The following is a 22,696-nucleotide window of genomic DNA, read 5'->3' on the forward strand; positions in this document are numbered from 1 at the left end:
TGTAGGATATGGCAACTCGGTAATAGCCCCCATGAGGAGGGAAGGATAATGTCAGTGAGTGCTGGAGGCAGCTGGAAGATGCTGGTGGGCAGAAGAGACTCACAACTACATTACAGCAGATACTGCCTCTTTCCACCTACAGTTCAGTGTTCTGGTTTTACTTGGAGGCACTTGTGCTTTGTCCCTGGGGAATGCAGGTTCCTGGGGAAAAAGCAGTCACAGGGTTGGCTTCAAGGGCTCGTGCTTGGCTGGGGGGCTGTATGGGGGCAGCAGGTCCAGCAGACCTCGAGGTGACACTGGTGGTAATGGCTGTTGGGCTCTGGCAGGGTTTCTGAGGAAAAAGGTAGGAAGGAATTACCATAATAATAGTGCGTTTTGAAAAAGGCAGACTTTGAGGAAATGCGCAATGAGATTTGGGTGGGTGGTGAGGGGAGCCCTGGACTGAGCCGCTGTCTGGAAAATCGACCGTGGAAAAGTGAGATGTTATTTAAAAACTACTAATACAAATGGCTGAAGTTCATTCCGTTTGCATGCAATAGTCATAATAACCGGAGAAGCCAATGTGGCTGAGAAGGGAGTGGAGCAATACCGGAGATAGGCGAGAGACGGCTCTTGGCAGGCAGGGTGTGGCACTGCTCTGACCTTTCGGGGATTTTAAGTCTTTTTTACTTGTATTTTTTTTCCTCCTAATTTTGAAACTTTTCCACCTTTCTGCAGGGCGGAAGGTCAGACTTTTGGCTGATCTGCATGCAGCCTTCCCAGAAGGCATTCAGAAATACTCTGCCGTAGGCTCCTCTGGTCATGCCCTGTCCAGAGCTCCTTCCTCACCAGCTGTTGATCTCGGTGGGGGCTGTGATCAGGCACCAAAGGGCACAATTTGGCTTCCAGAGCCAGAGGACATCTTTCTGGTGAGCTAAACCATCCTTGAGGAGCCACAACAGGCAGAGGGCATTGTCAGAAACAGCCCCTAGACTATCTCCCCTAGCTTCTTACATGATAAAGACCACAGAATTTCCCTCAGCCACCTCTCCTTGGAGCAAGATGCCTCATATTTGGCTAAAGCACCCTATCCAAGAGACACATTACATGGGTTTGAAGACCCCGATGGGCAGATGTGAGCACTTCCTCCAGCAGCACATCTTTCCTTGTTGCAGGTTCAAATTGATTGTTTGATAGTCTGTCTCCAGCTGACTTGATGTTTGCTTGTCACTGCCTACTTCTAGAAAGGTAATCATCTTAAAATAGGAGAAGAGTCTGAACAGGTCCTGTATGTTATACTTTTTCCAAAAATGCGTGAGAGAGGCAGAAATGTTTAATGTGAATTTGGAGAAGAGTTTCTTGTTTGTGATTGTGAGTCCATCAGATCATCAGTCCTTCATCAGCCCTTTCTGGCAGGCTGCAGAGTGTCATACCTGGGAATCAGCCTTATTAAGACTCACAGCTTTTGTAACTCTGCCAGCCTCTGGCTCTCCTGCAGGAAAGAGCGGTGCAGCATCCCAATATCAAACAGAGATCATGTGGGTAATAATTAACATGCAGGCACCCTCATGGAGACTGTGGTAAGGAAAGCTCTTCTGTGCTTGCATAATCTGGACTGGGATGCAAAAGCCCCGATGGGCTTGGACTCAGGGTCAGAGATGAGCCTGTATTTCCCCAAACAAACTGGGGAAATAAAGGTAATTCAAACACAGCAGTAAAACCTGTAGGAAATGAATGAGGAGGTTTTGTGGTCTGGTTACATTCTGGAAATTCACAGGAACTGAGGATTTAGGAGCCGAGCTTATACTAGAAGTCAGTGAAGGCTTTTTTGGGGTGGCTGGGGCACTGAAGACCACACGGATGCGTGCGAGTGACTGGGGAAGGAGATCAGAGTCTTGGCCTGGTAAGGTTAATGGCTCATTTCATTCAGGCAGAAGGCCCTAATGACTAAGTAACAGCTACTCTGGGGATTTTACAGACAGGGTCAAGGTCAAATGGGGAAGCTGCAGTGCAATTAATTTAAGCTTGGAAGTGTTTTCAAGTTAATTCATTTGGTTCTGCTGGGAAGGTTGCAACCTTGCAGAGGGCTAATTGGATAAGTGTGTTGAAAGGGCTGAGATATGGTTCACTAACAAGGGGGAATGCTTTTATGGTGGCAGGGAGCTTGGAGAGCCTCATTCGGCAAAACCTTCCAAACATGTTAAGGTCTTTCCCCAGGCAAGCTGCCTTCGCACATGTTGAAGATAAGCGCATGCTCAAAACCACTGTCATCAATCACAAGGTGAGACCCTCTGGCTCCTCAGCTTTTAGGTGAGTCTGGAGAGTCTCTGCTGTAGGTGCACATTGGGATGCTCAGCAGCCACACGCTGCGGGGAAGAAGTGGGTGAAAGAAGAGCAGGATTGCAAGTGGAGGTTGGGTAAATGAGGGGACTTGAAGTGTTCCCCTGCTTTTTTGAGGGACCTGAACAGCGTTTTCCCTTATCGTTCTTGGCATGCAGTGAACGGCTGGCGCGGGAGGGAACAGGATGTTGCAAACAACACTTGCAGGCTCGCTGTTGGCAGGAGGAGGACTGGAGCAGACCTTCCCCAGTGGTGGTTTGTGCTCCGCTGGGCCCACACAGAGTGGGCTGGTGATGTGCTACACGGCCCATCAGTCGAATAGTTTGGGAAGAAAGCCAACAAAACAAACCTTGCTATTTTATCTCTCTTCAGCCTGACTGCACATTTCCATGAAATGGTGGAAACTTACTATTTTTGAGAATACTGTTCCTGTTTGAGATGTAGTTGGCATTTGCTGACGTGTTTGTAGATATATTGGGAGGTAGAGGGGGAGGAAGACTAATAGGGAGACAGGCAGTCATGCAAACACATGCACATGCAGAAACACATAGAGGCAGGCTGTGTTATTGCACAAGTCCTGTATCCTTGGGAAACCAGTCTACAAACATGATTTAAAAAAAAAAAGACTGTTTGAAGTAAAGCCCAGGGGAGGGGACATCTCGGTCCCTCTTCTTCCCTCATCTGACATCAGCTCCATTTCAGTATCCCTTCTGTGCTTGCTCCAGGGTGCTAGATGAGTTTGTGTCTGATGGGGCACAGGCACACTGTAGGGCACTGTGGACTGGGTAAGAGGTTTTTCACTGGCTCTGGACCTAGGTGGATGGAGGAGGGAAAGTTGCTCTCTCCAGCCACCAGGAATGGGCAGGGAAAAGGGTGAAGCAGGCTGCTGAAAGCTGTGCTGCCCCGAGTCAATGTCCCTGGCACTGTGGAGGAGCATAAAGCATTTCCTGTGGGATGCCTGAGCCAAAGGAAGGCACTGGGTGCCTCTCAGATCACCCCTCAGCACCTGCCACTCAGGGCAGTGAGAGAGCTTGCTAAGCAACCCCTGGCCAGGACATGCTGTTCCCTTCCCAGTCCTGCCTTCCCGCTGGTAGAGATGGGCTGAAAAGACCTCATGGCAAAAATAAAGGGTGTTTGCAGAGCCCCAGGGCTCTCAGCCTCAGGGGATCTCACAGTGCTTTGTGGACAGCTTATCACAGAGGTAAAACAAGCTCTTGGAGACTGATGCAGGAATTTTTTGGCTGTGGTGTGCAATTGCCTCACTATTACTAAGCAAGTTGGCGTCACGAAATAAGCCTGGGGAGTGCAGGCAGGCAGAGGATCCCGGCAACCTGCCCTGAGGAGCTCCTTGGCAGATAGAGATGCTCCGAGCTGATCTCCGTCCCTGTGTCTAATGGGATCCCATGGTTCTGAGAGATTTGGGAGACCAGCCTTCCTGGCAGCCCTCCTGAAAGTTGAGTGGTGCGGACACCCCTGGGCTGCCCAGGAGTGCTGGCACCAGATCAAGTGCTTAAAGATCCACGTGTTGCCTGTGCAGAACTGGATGAGACTGAGCAGAACAGGCTGCTGGCTGGGGAGACATGACCAGGAGGAGGTATGGGGGGGGTGTCCCTGTAGTTGAATCCGGAAAGGGATCACGCATGACTCCTCCCCAGTTAGGCCCGTCAGTGGCTATTAAACCCAGTCTAGATGCAACCTTTGGCTCCTGAACTGCTGGTTGCCAGGAGGAGAGCTGGGGAGGGATTGCCCTGTAATTGTGTCCTTTCTTCTGCTTCTTCCCCTGAGCATCTGTGGTTGGTCCATGTGAGAGATGTTGCCCTGGGGCAGGGGGGGGCTTCTTCTCTGCTCTACACCCTTCTGGTTCCCTTCTCCCATCACCCCCTCTCCTACATAGCCCATTGCTCATGTTCCCTCTGTAGTATTTCCCAGTCGTGGGTGGGGTTTTTTTGTACAGAGTGAAGAGGGAAACTTGAGCGGCTGCTTTGGTTTCGTCTGCCTCTGGAGAGCTGCATCCAGGCTGGCTTGCTTACGCCTGGGGCTAGACCACGTACTGGTGGCCCCGTGTTTCCCCTCCACCACTGGCTGAGCACTGACGGGTGCTGTGCTGTGGCTCAGTGCTTTGCAGTTTTTGGCAGTGGTAATCGGCAAACCTTGGGTCCTTTTTGGGTTAGGATGGGCTAGAGGGCCTGGGGGGTACTTTGTTCTTGGCAGCTCCTGCTGCGAGGAAATTGCAACGCTGGTATAATCCTGACTGGCAAACGTTTTCTGAGGTATTCAAGCTTCAGGTCAACAACACCCACACTAGAGCTATTGCACAGGAACCTTTGCCCAGGGCTTTTCTAGAAATACTTTGCAGACTGATGAGGCAGAGGTCACTGGGGCTGCGGTCAGGGTTTGTCTGTTCCTTCCCCACCTTCCTGCAAGTAATTCTCCAGCCATGGCGGCTGTTCATGTTAAAGGTCAGGTTTAAAGGCCTTGTCTGCTCTTAGGCTGCAAAGGACAAGTGCTGCGTTCCTGGCAGCCCAGGACAGGCAGCTTTGCTCTTTAAAATAAAAAGTGGCAAGCAAAACCCAGAACAGGCACTTAAATTATCCTGGAATGGTAGAACTTATGGCTACAAGAAGCTAAAAGCGTTGGGGGGTGGGGGGGAAGCTATGTGAGACAGACAACACTGCTCAGGGTGAAAAATAGCTCTCTGGATGCTGCGTTCCCGCAGCCCCAAGTGCGCTCAGTCCTGTGCGCAGTGTGGTGCCAGGGCAGAAGCGCAGGCTCCTGGGTTTGCTCATCGATTCCCTGCGTGGCTTTGGGCAACGCTCTCAAATTTTTCCGTGCCTTTGTTTTTTTACCATGTGCAACCCAGGATGAATACCTCTCTCTCCAGGGTAATTAATGAACTGCAAAGCGCTTTGATGTCTTCAGAGGGAAAGTGCTGGCCAACGGAGGAGGCTGCGATTGCTGTGGGAGGGAGATGTAAGCTCCGTCCAGCCTGGGACACAGCCGGGACCTGAGTCTGGCGGGGCTCCAGGCAGGCTGTTGAAGGCCACTTGGGTGAAACTTTCTGTAGGTCTGGGACCTTAAGCAGCGCTTAAATGCTGTGCAAACACCCTGGGCAGATAAGCAAATGCATGTGAAACCCTGTGGGCAAGCTGTCGTCGAAGGAAAGCAAGTGCAGAGAGAGAGCAGCGCTGGAGAGGGCAGCTGCAGTCCTTGGCATGGTGCGTGCTCCCCGTGATACAGGCTGGCCCTCTCATGCTAAGTGAGTGCTACTGGCTCGATCCCGTCCCGCAGCCCAGATACGCTTTGGGGCTCTTCAAAGGGATGAAGATGTATTTTTAACTTCAGGCAGCTGCCTTTTTTTGTGTGGTGCTTTTTTCTTGTAGCTCTGGAAGTGGCAGGTTGTTTTTAAGCCCCTCTGTTTCTCAGCTGTCTCGGCAGAGGTGCCTAGAGGTCTCAAACCAGATTCCCGAAAATTTCAGCGCTGGAAATTGGTAGCCGCTTTTGGAAATGTTGGCGAGACTATGCAGCTCCCTACAGACATTAGCTGATGGTCATTTGAACATGCTTTCACCTCAGCCAAGTCCTCGCCCCCTTGAAGCCAATGGGAATTTTCCTTGAAAAAGGCCATAAAGAAATCATTTTCTTGGCATGGAGAGAGGTGTTTCATGGGCTCCACATCAGTGTTCAGGAGAACTTCAGCTATCTGCTTTGATTCCTGCCACGCTTGTCCCACCCTGCACAAAGTGCTCTACCTCTTGATCCAGAATAGTGCAGGAGATGTTTTCCATATGCCATAGGAAAATGGAAGAACTATAAAACTTTGTTTTGGAGTTTGGCAGTTCACAGATATATTAGTGTGAATTGAAATTGGTCAGCAAACAGGCGTTTGCCAGGATGACAAACAGATTAGGGTTGTATATCTGAGGTAACTGTATACCTGCCCATCCCATGCCAGTAGCATTGATGGGTGCCTTAATTGGTTCACTGATAATCATAAGCAAGCATGCACAATTTGCTTCCTTTGGGCAGTGTTAAAAAGCATTATCTGGCTGTAAAAGGCATTGTTTGGCTCATGGCATGCTCTGTGTTCTCCCAGCCTTGAGGTTTGATGTTTCCACTCGTCTTGTTGCCACCTGGCCCATTTGCTTTTTGAAATGTGGTCCGTCACAGCTGATGCTCAGTCTCCTCCTGTGCATGCAGCTCACCTGTGAAGGAAACACTGATGCTTTGCATGTGGGGCCAACTTCTGTCCTGTCTCCCTTCCCCAGTGATTGAGCCATCTCTGCAAGCTCCAGGTCAGGAGAGCTCCTCCTGAGAGCAACACCAGGTTTGGGAGAGGGAAAAGCTGTGATGGGGCTCCAGCATCAGCCCCATGTGGATCAATCAAGCTCAGCGGCAGGGCGAGGGAACAGCTTGCTGTGGCTGGCTTAGCCTTGGAGAGGAGAGCTTGCAGTTGATAGCAGCTAGACCTTCCTGGCCTCTGCTCCAGGCTTGCTCCTGTGATGGTGCCCAGGTAGCCAAGACCAATCTCTCCTGTCCCTGGGTGTGTTCATGCTCGTGGGCTTGCACGCTCTGCTCCCATCGGTGGTTTTCTTTGGGCTGGTATTTGTTAGCATTGGAAAGTGAGAAAAATGAGCAAAAATATTATCAGAAGCAGGTTTTGTGAATGAATCAGCCGACAAGAGGCTTACCAGCTCGCCTTCATTTACTAGCGCAGTGCTTATTTGGGCAGATGTCTATATGTTTTAGTTGGAGGCAGGAAGGAGCAAGAATCGATGGGGGAAGGCACCGCTTCTAGTTTGCTGCTTTTTCGTCAGTTTGTACGATTGGTTTTCTGAATGAAGCAGGGGACTGCGATGTGTCTGAGATGCTGCCCTGCTGCTGCGCTTGCTCTTTTGCTGTTGACAGCTTGGTGGGACGCTAAGGAGAGGAGCACAAAAGACTGTCAGAAGGCTAAAACCCTCCTAAGCAGCTCATCGAGGATCAGAGCCTGGCCAGCCTTGCCCTTCTCTTACGTGGTGCTTTTTCATTTGATCCTGTCTGAAGGGCGGCCTCATGGTGTTCTCTCTTCTCACTATGTGTTTCTAATTAACGAGGAGACTGGTGTATAAACAGAAGATTCCTGCTCAAAATATTCCTTGTCCGGCTCCTAGGATGACAGCCAGATAGCAATCACCAGGCAGCAGCCCAGACTTTGAGCTCGCCCATCTGGCTATCAAACCTGGTCCCAGTTCTCATCTGGAACAAGTATTGGAGAAAGTCATGGACTTTGCCAGATTGGTTTTGCCCCGTGTTTGCTTTTCATTTGCTACCTAAGCAGCTAAAAACCTGCAGACCAAAAGCATTTAGTATTTCTGGGAAATGGAACAATCCCAGTATTGGGAGATCTGAGGCCAAAATGGTGAGGAAGTTCAAAAAGGATATTGGACAAATCCATTGAGAGATGGGTCTGTTGGTGGCTTTTAAATCCTCTGGGTCAGATGTAGTCTCCAGCCATGAAAGAGCTTTTACTGCTGAGCTGCAGCACCAACTGGGAATGGTCCTTCTCATGTGTGTCCCCAAGCAGCTGCTGATGGTCTCTTGTGGATGGCATGCTGGGCTGGAGTGGCTCTTTGATCCACCCCACTTAGGCTGTTCTCTTGCCATCAATCTGCAGGCAGCTGCACATTTGCTGAGTAAGTTCAGACAAAACTCTTCTTGCAGTTTCCCCTTTGTGAGCTTGGCATTGTCATACCTGAAAAGAGCTTGGAAAGCTGTGGCAGAAATCAAACACTTGCTATTATGATTTTTCACACTCTGTCATGACAGTGGGAGCTATGCCCCAACAAAACATCACAATGCAGCTTCTGGAAAAAAAAGGAAATGTTAAAATCTGTAAATGCTCTGCATACTTGGTCTTCCAAGAAGCAGGAGAGAGCAATAAATTAAGCATTGTTACATGAGCTAAAGCATTGCTTGCCCTCTGTTGTGCACAGTTTGATGCGATTTCTTTACTTCTATGTAAGTGCCTGAGTTCCGCAGTGCTGGAAAGCTGAAATCAGAGGTGCCAGAGAGAATGCTGATCTTGGGAGGCTGGGTGCTACAGTTCCTCCTTGGCATATGTTGAAAGACACTTCACGTTTGTCACCGTTGTAGGACCAGAATGGCCTGGTCTGTCACTGGTATGGGACCTGTGGAGCTGCTGAAGAGCTCCTATATACATAGATGTACTTAGCCTGGGTTATTGAGGTGAGACGTGATATGTGTGCGTGGGTTAAATCACAGTTTGGGCTGGAAAGTACCTCTGGAGGTCTTGGTCCAAGCCCCTGCTTAAAAGCAGGGCCAGCTTCAATGTTAGGTCCAGCTACAGTGTTAGACATACTTGCTCAGAGAGATCAGACCAGGCACCAAGGAGGGGTCAGCTGTCACCTTCTGGTTTCTGGAGTAAGCAGGAGGAATTGAGATCCGTCCTCATTGCCGCCATAAAGTCCAAAGGGACTGGTGTCTGCAGCATCGCAACTGTTATGTCCTGCTTTGGCAAGGATTGCTTTCAGAAATGGCACCCAGTGAACTGGGAAAATGCGCAAAGCAGAGAGTGGAGGAGGTGGAAAAAGTCCAGTGTTTATCCCCAGATTTCTGCTACCTGATTTTGAAACGGCTGAATTAGCTGGGGGTCTTGTGGCTTGCAGCGGTGGCAGATTTGGACCCAGGACATGTGGGCCTGTTCCACAGTCAGCAGAAGCAGCCAAATGCAGAAGTAGGTAGAAGCTAAATGAGTAATGCACTGTATGACAAACGATGTGAAAGACGATACGGCAAGGACGATCCCTGAAATGGCAGGATCTCCAACGGAAATTGGGGTGGCCATAAAACAGAGGCAAGGTATTTTTGAAAGCAGGCCTGAGAATTTATTTTAGCACATTAATATTGAGTAAGTATTCCTGGAGATACTCTGGGGGATGACAGATGGACTCAAGGTATTGTTACTAATCACTGTGGTTTTAAGTTTTGGAGCCGAAGTACACTTGGCATCCCTAACCCAATTGGACTTCTGATGGGAAAATTACATTCTTCGGGAAGTAATTTAGAAGGTCAAAGAAAAACCAGAAAGAACTTCTCCAGCAGTGATTTCCCCTGCTCTCTAAACTGTCTTTTAGTGGGGTAATAACTCCAGAATGAAAGGATCTATTCTCACCTTCCAGATGAAAGGGCTAATGCAATTTAAAATTTTTGCGTGCAAAGATTTTATGGCTTGGTAACCGGCTATGCTTGAAAGCGATCCAGGATGGGATGAACACATGAGAGAGCGCCTGGCTGAGCTTGACCCTTTCCTTATCTTTTCTGTCTCCTGCAGATAATGGCGATGACCGGACCGAGAGCATTCTTGCTGAGAACCATGTGGATGGCACTACAGGGATCCTGAGTGGAGCTGGCGGGAGGAAGCCCATGAAGACGGGCATGAAGGAGCTGGCAGTTATGAGGGAGAAGGTGAACGAGCAGCAGCGGCAGATGGGCAAAGTTGGCAAGCCCCATCATAACCATGAGGACTCGAAGAAGTCGCGGCTGTCGACGGGCAGGGTGAGAGGGCAGGGAGCATGGGGAGCTAACGGAGGCAGCTGCAGGCTCACTGGGAAATACTGAATGCAAAGCCTTAGTGACATCTGCAACAAACTATCTTAAAAAGAAAAAAAAATAAAGAGAAAAAAGAGGGGAGAGAGAGGAAAAGAAAAAAAGCAAAAGCAAACGTTTGTTTTGGCCTGAAGCTGGGGCCGAACACAGCATCTGATGAACTTTGATGTGCTGGCGAGGAGGCGTTATTTTCATTGCAGCTTCACCTCCTGACAGCAGAGCTGGGGAAGGGGGGGTCCCGCTGGCTTGACACCTACCTCCGCAGGGGTGCGAGCGTGCCCTTTGCTTGCGGACCAGCTTTCTCACATCCTTTTTCCCTAAGCAAGTGCCAGAGATGGCCCAAGGGGATTTGGGGGGGGAGGGTGTATGCCCGCTGCAGGGCAGCCTTAGTCAAGGTTGGGGGGCGGGGGGGCGGCCGGAGCCCCCGAGGATGGGCTGTGGGGCTATCACATAGCAGGGAGAGTGCTCAGAGCCCTCCCTTTCCTCCTTTTTCCCTGTCTCTCTGCCCTCTAGTTCTTGGCCATGGTTTCCCTCTAGTGGGCAGCTTGGTCAAGGCAACTAGATGGAATGGGGATGGAAAGTCACTCTAAAAGGTCCATAATACATATCTCTGTAAACATTTAGGGTATTTATATCTGGGGAGCGCATGAACAGAAAGGGTCTCTAAAAGAGAGCCCTCATCCCCTCCAAGAAACAGGCAAAGCAGAGGTTCAAAATAAGGTGCAGGCACCATCAACTTAGAGAGCTCCCACACTGCTGCTGTTCCTTTGGGGAAAAAAAGCCAGCAACTGCAAAAGCAGAGAGGGGTGGATTCACTCTGACTCTTATCAGGCGTAATTCAACCAGGCTGCCTTGGCTGGGAGCCCTGGCTTGGGGCTGCTGTAGAGCATGAGAGATGCCTCCAGAGGCTGGCTTTGCTGGGTGCTCTCGTTCCCAGGGCTTCCCCTCCACTCCCATGGGGTCTCACATACTTTGAGTTGCACTTTTAGGCCAACAATGCATCACAGATGTGGGATCTGGGCTGTGCTCATGGAAACCCTCCTGGTCTGTCTGGATTAGTCCTGCTTCACATCACTTGTGACCACCAATAGGACCCATGGGAGCATCTCTGAGGCTTCTCCTCCTCTGTGCTTCCAGGGCCTGTGACCTGGTGTCATGTTGGCTCTTGGCTACATGAGGCACATAGGAGAGATGGCACATCTCCACACATCGGCATTTGTGGATATGTCTTTGGGTGCCTGCAGGTGAAGTCAGCAGCAGGACCCAGTGGTAAACCTGTGTCCTGAGGAGGTACACACAGGTGTTCATCCTTACTGGTGTTTTTGTTGTCCAAAGTGTTGATACTGTGAATGGTCCCATTGCCCTGATGGGTTTTTTGTTTGTTTTCTTTCTGGGCTCTTTTCAGACCCCTTGTCAGCAGGAGCTGGATCAGGTCCTGGAACGCATCTCCACTATGCGGTTGCCGGATGAGCGAGGTCCCCTGGAGCACCTGTACTCCCTCCACATCCCCAACTGTGACAAGCATGGCTTATACAATCTCAAACAGGCAAGTGGGGAGACCCAGAGCCCCAGGGCTGGCCGCACTCCCAGCAGCAGCCCTCAGCTCAACACACGTCCCCGCTACGTGCAGCCAAGGAGTACACGCAGCAGCTCAGGGCTGGGCTGATGTTGTGCACATGGTGTGGGGTAAACAGCAAATATCACACGCTGCATGGACAGATTTAATAACACCCAGGTGCACCTGCAGCCATGGGCTAGCAAGTGGAGACGTGAGACCCACATCCATACATGGCTGCGGGCAGCCCAGAGATGGAGAATCTGCTTAGTTCAGAGCCCCTTCTTCCCTGCAAGAGCTGCTTATCTGTCCAGGTCTATTTCATGTGCTTTGAGCCAAGTCTTGTCCTGGCTGGGCCCCACTACAGGGGAAAAGCAGAGAGGGGCTGAATGCTGGCCAGTCCTGCAGACAAAGCAGACAGCACTTCTGCTGGGGTCAGGAAGGTTTCTAGTGCTCTTTACTGGTTTTCCTCCACAAATAGAGGCTGGTCCCACGGCTCCAGGAGGGATTCCTTCCAGGTGAGGTGGGGGTTGGGGTGCAGCATGCTTCTGAAAGTATTTATGGTGCTCAAATGACTTAATGTGTGTCAATTCTGACTTCTTGGCTTCATTGATGTCAAACCAGCAGGTGTCAGCAGCTGAGGCGTGGGGGGAAAAAAATGCCAGGAAAAACCTCTTGGGCAGCAAAACACCAGCTTGTCCAGGGTTGACTGGCAGTCACGTGTGAACGGTACCTGGATATGAGCACCCCTTACAGCTATGTGTAACTGAGCCTTTGGAGGGGGCCCCAGAAAACCTGCTGTTTTCATGGCTAAGTCGTCTTCTTGGGGCTACTTCTACCCCTTGATCAGGAGCATTTAAAAAAAAAAACAAAACCAAAAAACATTAAAAATGTAGGATGGTCTGAGATAATACCGCTCTGTCCCTTCTCTCTTCCCTGTCCCACCTGGACCCTCACCTTCTGCCTCCCCCTGAAGTGCCCCACAGGCTGGCTGGATCCCCCAGCATGAGCACACTTGGAAGGGGTGCATGGAGCAGAGCTGGCAAATTCCCCGTAAGGAGATGAGCTGTGTCTGGGGAATGAGCCTGGGCAATGCAGTGATGCATCATGTGCTAAAAAAAAAAAAAAAGACGACAGTCTCTGCTGCTCCTCGTGCCTGGGAAACAAGTCCGCCTGCACTGAAGGGTGCAGATGAGTTACACACTGGTCATACTGCAGAAGAGAGGGGACAAAAATTGCTTTCTCTTCTCTGCCCACCCTGCCCTGGCTAAGGGCAAAAAAGGCAAATGTGAAGCAATACTCATTTCCCTCCATCTGGGTTTCCAGAGCTGAGCATCAGCTCCTTTTCATTTGCTGGAATGCAGGTGCCAACAAAAGCATTCCGCGTTGCCTCCACATCCCATGGGCCAGCACTTGGGTGGAGGGTGCCTGGATGTACTCTCCTGCTGGGGAGGCTTTTTCTTCCTCTCTTCTTGTGCTTTTTATTCCCATGAACAAGGCTGCATTTTGATCTCAGTCCAGCTGCAGAAAATGGCTTGAATTCAGCTTTACAGAGTGCACGCAGAGCCCAGCCTCCTGGAGTAACCTCTGTGTCTCTTGCTATGCCCTATTCAGAGAGGTATCTGCTGGGGATGGATGGATGAGCATCAGGTTCAAAGTGCCTGCAGCCCTGCCAGGGCAAGAGGTGGAAGATAACAATTAGGGCAAGAAACTTCTCTCTATGCAGACCAGGCTGGGGGCAGAGTCCAGGCCCAGATGCACCACAGTCTCTACCTCTGCGCTGGGACAGAGTGAGACCCTGTTTGGAAACATGTTTGGATCTGGCTCTGGGGGCCTTACTGTCATGTTTCAATTTGTTTAGCCCAATTTGCAGGTGAGAAAAAGCTTACACAGCTCCTCTGTCAGTCTGTCTCATCCTTCTTCCCCTAGGGATTTTTGACTCCATGGATGCTTTCTTCCACAGGTGACAGAGCGATGCATCTCAGGGGCAGATGCCCTTGTGGTTCATTAAAATGGGCTTCTTGGTCCCTGGCATAGCCTCTGGGAGAAGAGGTCCAGCCCTCAGCAGTGCTGCTAGTGCCATATATCTTGCCTAAATCTAAACCTGTGCCAAATAGCTGGAGAAACCCCAGCTCTGCCTGTGTTCGGGCTTTGGGCTGGTGGGGCTGGGAAGGGCGTTTTGTCCCCCTTTTTCCTCAGCTCATGCCTGCCCTGTCCCTCTCCGTGCAGTGCAAGATGTCGGTGAACGGGCAGCGTGGCGAGTGCTGGTGTGTGGACCCCATCCACGGGAAGGTGATCCAGGGCGCACCTACCATCCGCGGGGACCCTGAATGCCATCTCTTCTACACAGCCCACGAGCAGGAGGACCGGGGAGTACATGCCCTGCGGAGCCAGTAGATGGACGTGATCCTGCTTGCTGGAGGCAGCTCGCTGTAGCCCCAGTGCTGGATTTTATATGGGTTTCAGTGTGTCGCTTTAGGCTCTGGAAGAGACTGGGGTTGTGTCCTGCGTGCTGCCCTCCTTCCCCTGCTGCCCGGCTCCTGGGGAGGGGAGGGATGAAGGGAGGGGAAGGGCGGTGGGGGGGTTGCAAGGAGAAGGGACTGCTTTCCTATAGTCTTTCACCCAGTGTAAGCCAGAAAACTGGTCTTTTTTGCTCCTCACCCCATGGCCTTGCCTTCCCTGCTGCTTCGCGGCATCTTCCCCCACCCTTCAGCACTGAGCGCGGTGTGCTCCTTGACACTTACCAGGGGGCAAAACCCTTCGCCAGGGGCAGGAGGGGAACAAAAAACAAAGGAAAAAACGAAACCCACCCTTTTCCCCTCTTTCCCTCCCTTCCCCGAGACCAAAGACTGTAAATACTGTGTCGCCTGCCTCTGGCATCCCACTGGTCCCCTGCACCCCAGCCCGGCCATTGGTCCTGGCAGGGGATGCAGTGTGGGAAGGAGAGGAGGAGGAAAGCCCCCTGCTTCCCAGTGGCATCAGGATGCATCCCCAAAGAATTATCAGCAAGGGAAAGCGCTAAGGATGAGGCAGCCCCCACCAAAACAGCCCTGGGTGCTTCCCTTCCTGGCACTGGGGCACAGCCAGCCCTGCAGGGACCCAGCTCCAGCTGCTGGTCTGGGAGGATGGGGCTTTTGGGTGACGGCGAAGCTAAATGCTTGGTTTTCCATGGGGTTTGAAGGGCTATTACCCAGTATTTCTTAGGATCAGCTTATGCTGAGGGAGCTAAAGTGAACTTGCTGGGGCTGGGGGGAAGGATGCCTGTGTAGATTTAGGCTAACAAGCCAGGGAGTGTCTCTCTCTCTCTCTTTCTTTCTTTCTTTCTTTATTTCTAGATAGGAAAAAACCCATCGAAAACCTGCACTCCCAAGCAGCTCCCCTTGTCCCTCCATTTTTGCTTGGGACTGGAGTGAGCATCTGCTATTCAGCACACACTTTTTCTTTTTTTTTTTTTTTAATTAAATTACAGTATATATCTTGCTTTGTAAAGGCCCTGAAACACACACGCCCCTCCGCCGCCCTCGCCCCCAGTTTTTATAGATTAAATCCAAGCAATTCCAGGCGCTCTGAAAGGTTTTGCGCTGGACATGTTGCTCCAAGGAGAGATATTTCTCTGCTGTTATTTTACCTGTTGATTTCTTTCTGTACAGAGCACACCGACGCTGAGAATAAATAACTTCCCCATTGCCTAAGCAAGGAGATTTTATTATTTTCTTTTTTTTTTCCCCTTTTCAATATAGATACCATTTGCAGACCAATTGCAAAAATCCTCTCCTTACAGTAAAGGTCTCGGGTCTCCCTTAAATGAAGTCAAGAGAGGGTGGGAAATAAAGTGTTTCCTAATTTCTAGCAAATGCTTCTGAGTAGCTAACAGCTTCCAGATCCCAGGTCCTCCGCAGGGTTAGGTTGAACAGGGTGGAGGAAGGGGGTTCCCTGGCAAGCGTGGGGTCTGGCTGGGAGCACCCTGTGCCTGCACCGCACAAGCCAGGCAGCAAAGCTGCCTTACCATGACTGCGACCTGCAGGGACCAGCCCAAAAAAACCCAAATGGGGCTGGAAAAATACCACATCGGGACCCGCGCTGCTCATACCCACCTCCATCCAGGGACTTTGATCTGGATAAGGAAAAGCAAAAAGCCCAATGGGCTCTGGAGGAAGGGGAGTGCTGGGGTTCGTTGCTTTTTACCCCACTTCTTGGCCCCACATTTCAGATCCCAAGTATGAAGGGCACAGGTGGTCTCTGCAAATTAAGCACCTCATGACTTTGAATGTGGTAGTGGAGGAGACAGGGAAAAGACTTGCTTTGGAAAGTTGGGGTGGGGGTGTGTGCATGTAGATGTGTATGAGGGGGAGTGAGAGTGCACGAGAAAGAAAACACACCTGCATGCAAAGCCAGGTAACTATAAAAATGATGCTACCTGTTTTTTGTTAACATCCAAGGGTGTTTTGCTTTTTCATGTAAACCTTGCACATGTTGGCTCTCATCTGCAGTTTGTACTTTTTGGTTTGTTTAGGAATCAGGAAGTTTTCTTTTGTGTTTTTCTTTTTCTCTTTTGGAAAAGCTGAGTTGCATAAAGTTGGAATAAATTAAATGGGATGCCAGAAAACTGTCATCTTCCCCCCTCCCCATTCCCCTCTGTTTATAGGACACGTTTCCTTGCCTGATGCATCACTCCCAAATTTGGGCTTGTTCAGCTTTTGTCCAGGGGGTGTTGTAAACACCGGGCCCGACAAGCGGCAATGGGACTTGGGCCTTTCATCGTTGCTGGTCCCGGTTGTACAAGCAGAGAGGAACTGGTGTCGCTCATCCGCTGGCCTGCTATGTTCCTGCCCCACACGTAGTACCGTGTGAGTCTGCAAAACGCAACTGTGCCCTCAAGTCCTCTCAAGTCGGTGTCTGGCCAGCACGTCTGCAGGGACCATCTCCCTGCCTGACAGCAGCTAGGTGTGGTGGAAAAGGGTGGTTGTGTCCCGCTTTGCTGGGCAGAGAGGATGGCAGCGTGAATGCTCTGTCCGACGTGATGCTCATGGAGCTCCCTGAGCTGCCAAGAGGCTGCATGAGCGCGGTGGTTTCCTGCTTCTTGAGCAGGGGAGCAGCTTTGCAAGGGAAGGTCCCTCTTACCCAGCGCAGGGACCTCAAGGACCTTGGCAGATGCTTGGGCAAAGGCTGCAAGGAGAAAGGAGCTCTGCTCTTTCAGCTTCCCAACCTTGGTATTTCAGGAGCTTCCTGAGTTGTCAGTTGCATCCAACCATGCTGCTTATTAGCCAGCAGACAGACCTGTTCTCCATGAATCATCCAGGCTCTTTTAAGCATCTTGCTGTGGTCTCCTCTGCACCCCATGCAAGGAGTTCCTTGGCTGAGCGGGGCGCTGCAGGGAGAAACCCTCCATGGGGGACCCTCCAAGGGCTGTCCCCTTTGCTTGCTCAAGTAGAGCAAAATTTGAGCCAGCCGAAAAGCCAGCCTTAGTATTTCTGTGTGAAGTCTTTGCCCAGAATAGGCTGCTGGGAAGGTGCAGGGAGGCCTGGGCTGTGTGTGGGATCGGAGCTTGGCTGAGCTGCTCCACTCATGGGGCCGTGGAGAAATGTCCCTTGAAGGTCTTGCACATTCTCCCAGAGTGAGACGTGCTGCCTAAGGGAGCATGATGGCACAGCTCAGTGGTTAGGGCACCACAGGGAGGCAAAGAATAACAATAATAATTAAATCCCTGCCATGCTGCATTCAATTAAAATTGCAGCAGACTGAAGGAGAGGTCCCGTGTGGCCCCGACAGCCAGCATCCAGGTGGTTGTGGTTCACCGTTGGCCTCCCCAAAGGAAGGCAAAACCACCGGGCTGCTTCCCCACCTGTTTTTTCCTACCCCATGCCAGTCCGTTGAGTGGGACCGATGTGTGCTGAGGGGCTTGGCAGTGGTGGGGAGCACCAGGAAAATGTATGGGGACAGGAGGCAGCGAGCACATGGGGCTGCAGGGGACGGAGGGAGGGAGGACAGGCAGGATGGGGGGTGGGATGTGAGCTGAAGAACATGGGAAAAGGAGCAAAGTTAACATTTAGTACCACCCTGTTTTAAGCCCCTGGGGGGAGCTGAAGGTGGCTCGGGAGATGCCATGGGGGAGATGCTATGGGGGGGATGCCGAGTAGCACCGTGGGGTGTGAGGGTGCTGCAAGCCAGCAGCCCAGGGAGGGCTGGGGGTGGCCGAGAGCCCAGCCATGCCTGGGGCCACCCTCTGATTCAAGGGCTGGAGGAGAACAGGAGCCCTCAGCTGAGCAAAGGGAGCCTGCAGCTGGGCAGGCACCTTGCAGAGGGGCAGAGGGACAGCAGTAAGGCAAGGGGAACAAAGAGCTGCTGCTTAGGTTTCGAAGGGTTGCGACATGGCCTTGAAGGCTGCATGTGTGCATGGGTTTGGATCCTGGCTCCGGGGTTTCGTCTGGGCTGGCTTTGTGCCTCCTGGGCTCTGGGTAATCGGGTGTGCGGTCAGAGGTTGGGACCTGGCCAACTGCACGTAGGGTACTAGCTGAAACCCCAGCAGCTCTGGTGTACACACACAAAACTAGCTATACTGGCAAACTGCAATTTTAGTGTAGCATAACAATTATGCACTAGTGTAATCTAAACAATAACAGTTAATATAAAGAATATAATTAGTCTAAGACTGTATGACTGCATCTATGTACAGCTACTGCTGTCTATATCTATATACACGCATATAGCTATAGCCTGTGGGTAGGACTAGGATTTACTAGCCCACTAGCTGAGGGGGCGGGGGGGGGGGGGGGGAGAGCCCTAACTTTTTGGGTGGAAAGCCCATTTTCAGTGCCTGTGTGGCTGAAAGAAGCAGCAATGCCTCCCTGCCCAGCTGCGCAGTTAGCGCAGGCAGCGCAGTTAGCGCAGTTAGCGCAGGCAGCGCAGTTAGCGCAGTTAGCGCAGGCAGCGCAGTTAGCGCAGTTAGCGCAGGCAGGCTCGGCGCGCCGCCTGGTGCCGGCTGCGGCGCCGTGCGGCTCCTGCACGCTGGGGTGCGCGGGGGGAGCGGGCCCAGCCTTGCGGGGTGCCGTGGGGGGGCAGCGGGGTGCAGACCCCCCACCTCGCTCGCTCGGGGTGGCAGTTTGGCCCCATTCGTGCTATGGGGTGAGAAAGCCATCGGGGAGCAGGTGGCTGAGCCGGCCCCGGTGGTGCAGATAGGAGGGGGGATATGTTTTAGCACACTCCTGGCAAGCCACGGTCCCCAGTGGGGGCCGAAGACGACGTTTTTGCGTCCCACCCTGCTCTGGGTGCAGGGGGTGATGCTGGCAGCCGGGGCGGATGGAGGGGATGGGGGGCAGAGGAGGCGGGAGATGGGGGGGGGTGTGGGAGGATGAAGGGTGATGGCGGGGTGGGTGGAGGGGGAGGCTGGATCCGACACTGGGGAAGACACGGGGCAGTGGGAAGGGCCACCGAGGACTGCCACGAGGTGTCTGAGGACCACGGTCTGGCCGGGCGGCCCAGGGATGGCACAGGGATGCTGCTGCATGCTGGGGCAAATCTCCCTGCTGCCCAGAGGGTTCTGAGGCTCAGACATCATGTCCAGTCCCAAACTGGGGGGTTGGACTTGATGATCTTACAGGTCTTTTCCAACCTTAGTGATTCTGTGATTCTGTGATTCTGTGACAGCAGATGGGGCCTCAGCGTCACCAGCAGCCAGGCCCTCTCCCCCCAACTGCTGAAGGCAGTTGCCGTGCCCCACTGCCACATCCATGCAGAGAAATTGCTAAAAAGATGAGGGCAGCTCTGCTTTAAGGATGCTCTGAACTCAAGCTTGCAATTTTACCACTGCCTTAGCATATTGCTCCAGTATCAAAAGTTCTCCTAAACCATTGCCACCACATTACCCTGCACCCTGTACCTCCCCCAGCACACCTACGGATCTGGCTGAACCCCCCAGGGGGGATGCTTGGCGTTGGAGCAGCTCACTGGTGGGCCCTGGCATGCAGACGCTCCACGAGGGTCAGGCACAAGCTAACTGAATGCATAACTTTATTAAATAAATGCTTTGTCATGAGAAAAGACAAAGATCAAAGAGTAACATAAATTATAAGTTGAATAAATAGTATACAGCAATCTTCACTTTTTAATAAAACGTGAGATTTTTTTTTTTTAAGTACAAAATGCTAAACAGAGCATTAAGCTCTTCTCCATCGTCAGTTTTTCACAAACTGCTTTTTTTTTCCCCACCAGTAAGATTATGAGTATTTCTTGTTTACTGGAAAAAAACAACAAAAACAAAACAAAACGAAACAACAGAGCTACCGTATGTATGTAAAGCTATAAAAAGCTACCGTAAAATGTGTAGTGAGTATTGCTTAAAGATAAAAACCAGGCAGGAAACTCGGAATCTGGTGTGTTTTAACAACTGTGTTACAATGGTGGGTAATGTGCACGGTGACATCTGTCCCGGTGGCAGTGGTGGGGGCTGGCGGGGCTGGGGAGGGGGGCACAGTAGGCAGGGCTCCTAGCCAGGGCCAGGACAGCGGTCTGGAAGCGAGGTGAACTGTCGGTCCTTAAATATACAATGCTCCATTTGGGGGAAAAAAAATCAACAACAACAAAAAAAACCAACAACAAAAAGAAAGTTTTCATGGGGAAGGGGAGAAAAAGAGAAGGGAGGAGAGAGAGCAGAGAAATAGTGCAAAATGCTCTTGTACTAGTGGTTTTCGAAGTCCACTGCAGTACAGACAAGGGGTAGCCCAGTCGCTGAGCGCTGCTCCCCGGGAGATGTGGTGGAAGGGCTGTCCTGAGCCCTGTGCCATCCTTGTCCTCTCCTTCCCAGCCAGCATCCCGGGTACCGGCATGGGCTCGGTGCAAACACTGTGGCCGGAGACCCTCGAGCCTGACACCTCCCCCGATGCGCAAATTGCCAGCACTTCCCCATGTGCCTCGACCCCCCCCCCCCCCCCAGCCCCATTGCTCACCCAGCCCTCTCCAGCTCCCAAAGCTGTCCTTTTGGTTTTTCTCACCCCAAATGCAAAGGGGTGCTGCTGGGTGCTGAGAACGGGAACACCTCGTCACCCTAGCCTGACCCAGGCTCCAACCCCGGTCCTAAATATTAGTGCAGCCTGCAAACAGCCTCGTCCTGCCGGGGATCCTCAAGGGAGCGGGTGGCTGGGGGGTCGCTCGGTGCCCAGTCCTGGGAGCCGAGGTGGCTTGGGGGGGGCGAGGGTGGTGCAGCCCCTTCTTTGCATCCTCCTCCCCCCAGGTTGGTGGGGACAGGACAAGCAGTGCCATCCCAGCGCTGGATGTGCAGGGAGGAGGGAGGCTGTGTGGGATGGATTTTGGTGCTCTGGGCTCCCGGGGCTATAGCTGAGACTCATTTTGTAGGGAGAGGTCGGGGAGGCACCCTGTGTCCCCCTCCCAGTGTCACCGTGGTGGCCACTTCATGAGACCACCACTGGGCCTTGTGAACTGACCCTCAAGCTGCAAAAGCATCAGCCCTGAAAGGCAAGGTCCATGGGGAGCTGCCATCCCTCTGCCTGCTCCCATCCCATCCTGGCAGCACGTCTCCTTTCCCTGCAGCCACAGGCTTTCAAGTTTTGGGAAATCAAACAACAAAACAAACAAACCAACGAACAAAAAAGCAAGAAAGAGGGAGAAAGAAGGAGGGAAGGGTCCTGGGGAAGGTGGTACTGGCCTATAACAGTCAGGAAGTTTTGCACGGGGATCGGCAAGTGGAGGAGATGGGAGACAGTGGCGACAATGGCAACCTGCAGCCCTTGGGGTTGGCACAGGCTCCTCCTCCTCCTCCAGCTGCCTTCTTTACCCCATTCTTCACCCCACCTTCATTGCACCGTTAACCCACCACCCTGGTCAAACTGACCCTGCTCCATCAGCCCTGCAGAGCCTGGAGGGGTCCCTCCCCCGGCCCCAGCACCTGCCGTGCTCCCCTCCAGCAACACGGGGGTCACCTCGCTCCAGCAGGCTTTTTTGGGGGGGCAGATCTGCATTTGGTGGCACTCTCCCTTCTTTTCAGCAAGGGAAGGTGCCTTGCCCCCAGCTCCAAACATGCCCCACCAGGTCTCTGTGGAAGTCCATTGGCAAAACTTGCCCCCGTCATTACTCTGAGGGAAATCACTGCGGGGCGTCCAGTCCTGCCCTTGACGGGGGCAAGCGTCCTGAGTGGGGGGGCCTGTGGGGTGCTCGGGGGAGTGGTGCCATGCTGTGGGAGGCTATGAGGGTGCCTGACCGGTGACAGAGACGAGCCTCCACCAGACCCCCCTGGTGTCGAATCCCCCTTGTCCCATCCCTGGGGACGCAGTGGCACTGTGGACCCCCTTTCCTCTCTGCCCAGCTCCGGGATGCTCAAAGGGGCTTTGGGGGTGCAGAAACCTTCCCTCTGAGATCAGCCGTGTCCTTTGACCAGCACCAGCTGCCATCTCCAGCCATGGCAGTGGGATGTGGTCCCCAGTGGATGGTGTTTGCCCGCTGGGACTGTAGCACCCAGACCGCACGGCTCGCTTTCGTTTCCTTCCTTTCCTTCGCTGCAGGATCTCCTCCCAGCACCAACGTTCCGGGGACCCTTGTCATGGGGAAATGATAGGCAACAGTCCCAAAATTGAATGTAAAAATTAAAAACAACAAAAAAGTCAGGAAGGCAGCTGAGGGCTGTCCCAGCATGCCTGAAGCAGTGGGTCTCTGTGGTGTGGTGGCTGCTGTCACTCAACAAGGATCTGGGTCCCAGGTTAAAGGCGAGGGCCCATTGCAGGATCTTACCGTAGGGTGGCAGGAATCAGCTGTGGCAACGTGAGCAGTATCCTCAATGCGAAAGGCTGAAGACCGGCATTTTTCTACCCACGGGAAAGGCTATAAATCAGCCTTAACAAAAATCCAAGACAAAACAAAGTGTAGGTTTGGGTATTTTTTCCCCTGGAGCAAACCACTTTTTTGGCTGTGAAAAAAAAACCAAACAAAAAATAAAAATCTCCCTAGTTGGTCTTCCATGTGGCAGCAAAGGGTGGTGAAGAGTTTTGGCCCTGATCCCCCTGTCCCTGCATAGGGATGCTCCAGTCTGGACAGCGATGGAGTATCTGCGGGGTTGGCTCGGATGCAGACCTTGGCGTCGGCGGGGCCCTGATCCCGCAGGCACCGATGCTCCTCCGTAACTCTGCTCCCGTGCTCAGTCCGACAGGTTATTATTACTGTTTTGGGGGAGGTAGCATCTCTCCCCCTGCTTACAGTTAAGCTCTCCAGATT

General features: G+C 52.3%; 1 protein-coding gene across 1 annotated transcript in view; it reads left to right on the plus strand.

Annotated features, from left to right (window-relative positions):
- The window catches only part of IGFBP2 (insulin like growth factor binding protein 2), a 62,509-nt gene extending 48,499 nt beyond the window's left edge, over positions 1 to 14,010 (plus strand). Inside the window, exons 2-4 of the mRNA XM_059820646.1 lie at positions 9,650 to 9,873; positions 11,330 to 11,470; positions 13,709 to 14,010. Of these exons, the coding sequence (XP_059676629.1) occupies positions 9,650 to 9,873; positions 11,330 to 11,470; positions 13,709 to 13,876 (533 nt within the window). The 3' untranslated portion in view covers positions 13,877 to 14,010. The remainder of the gene's footprint in view (positions 1 to 9,649; positions 9,874 to 11,329; positions 11,471 to 13,708) is intronic.
- The last annotated feature ends 8,686 nt before the right edge of the window (positions 14,011 to 22,696 follow it).

Source organism: Gavia stellata, chromosome 8, assembly GCF_030936135.1.
Source record: "Gavia stellata isolate bGavSte3 chromosome 8, bGavSte3.hap2, whole genome shotgun sequence".
Classification (NCBI taxonomy): domain Eukaryota; kingdom Metazoa; phylum Chordata; class Aves; order Gaviiformes; family Gaviidae; genus Gavia; species Gavia stellata.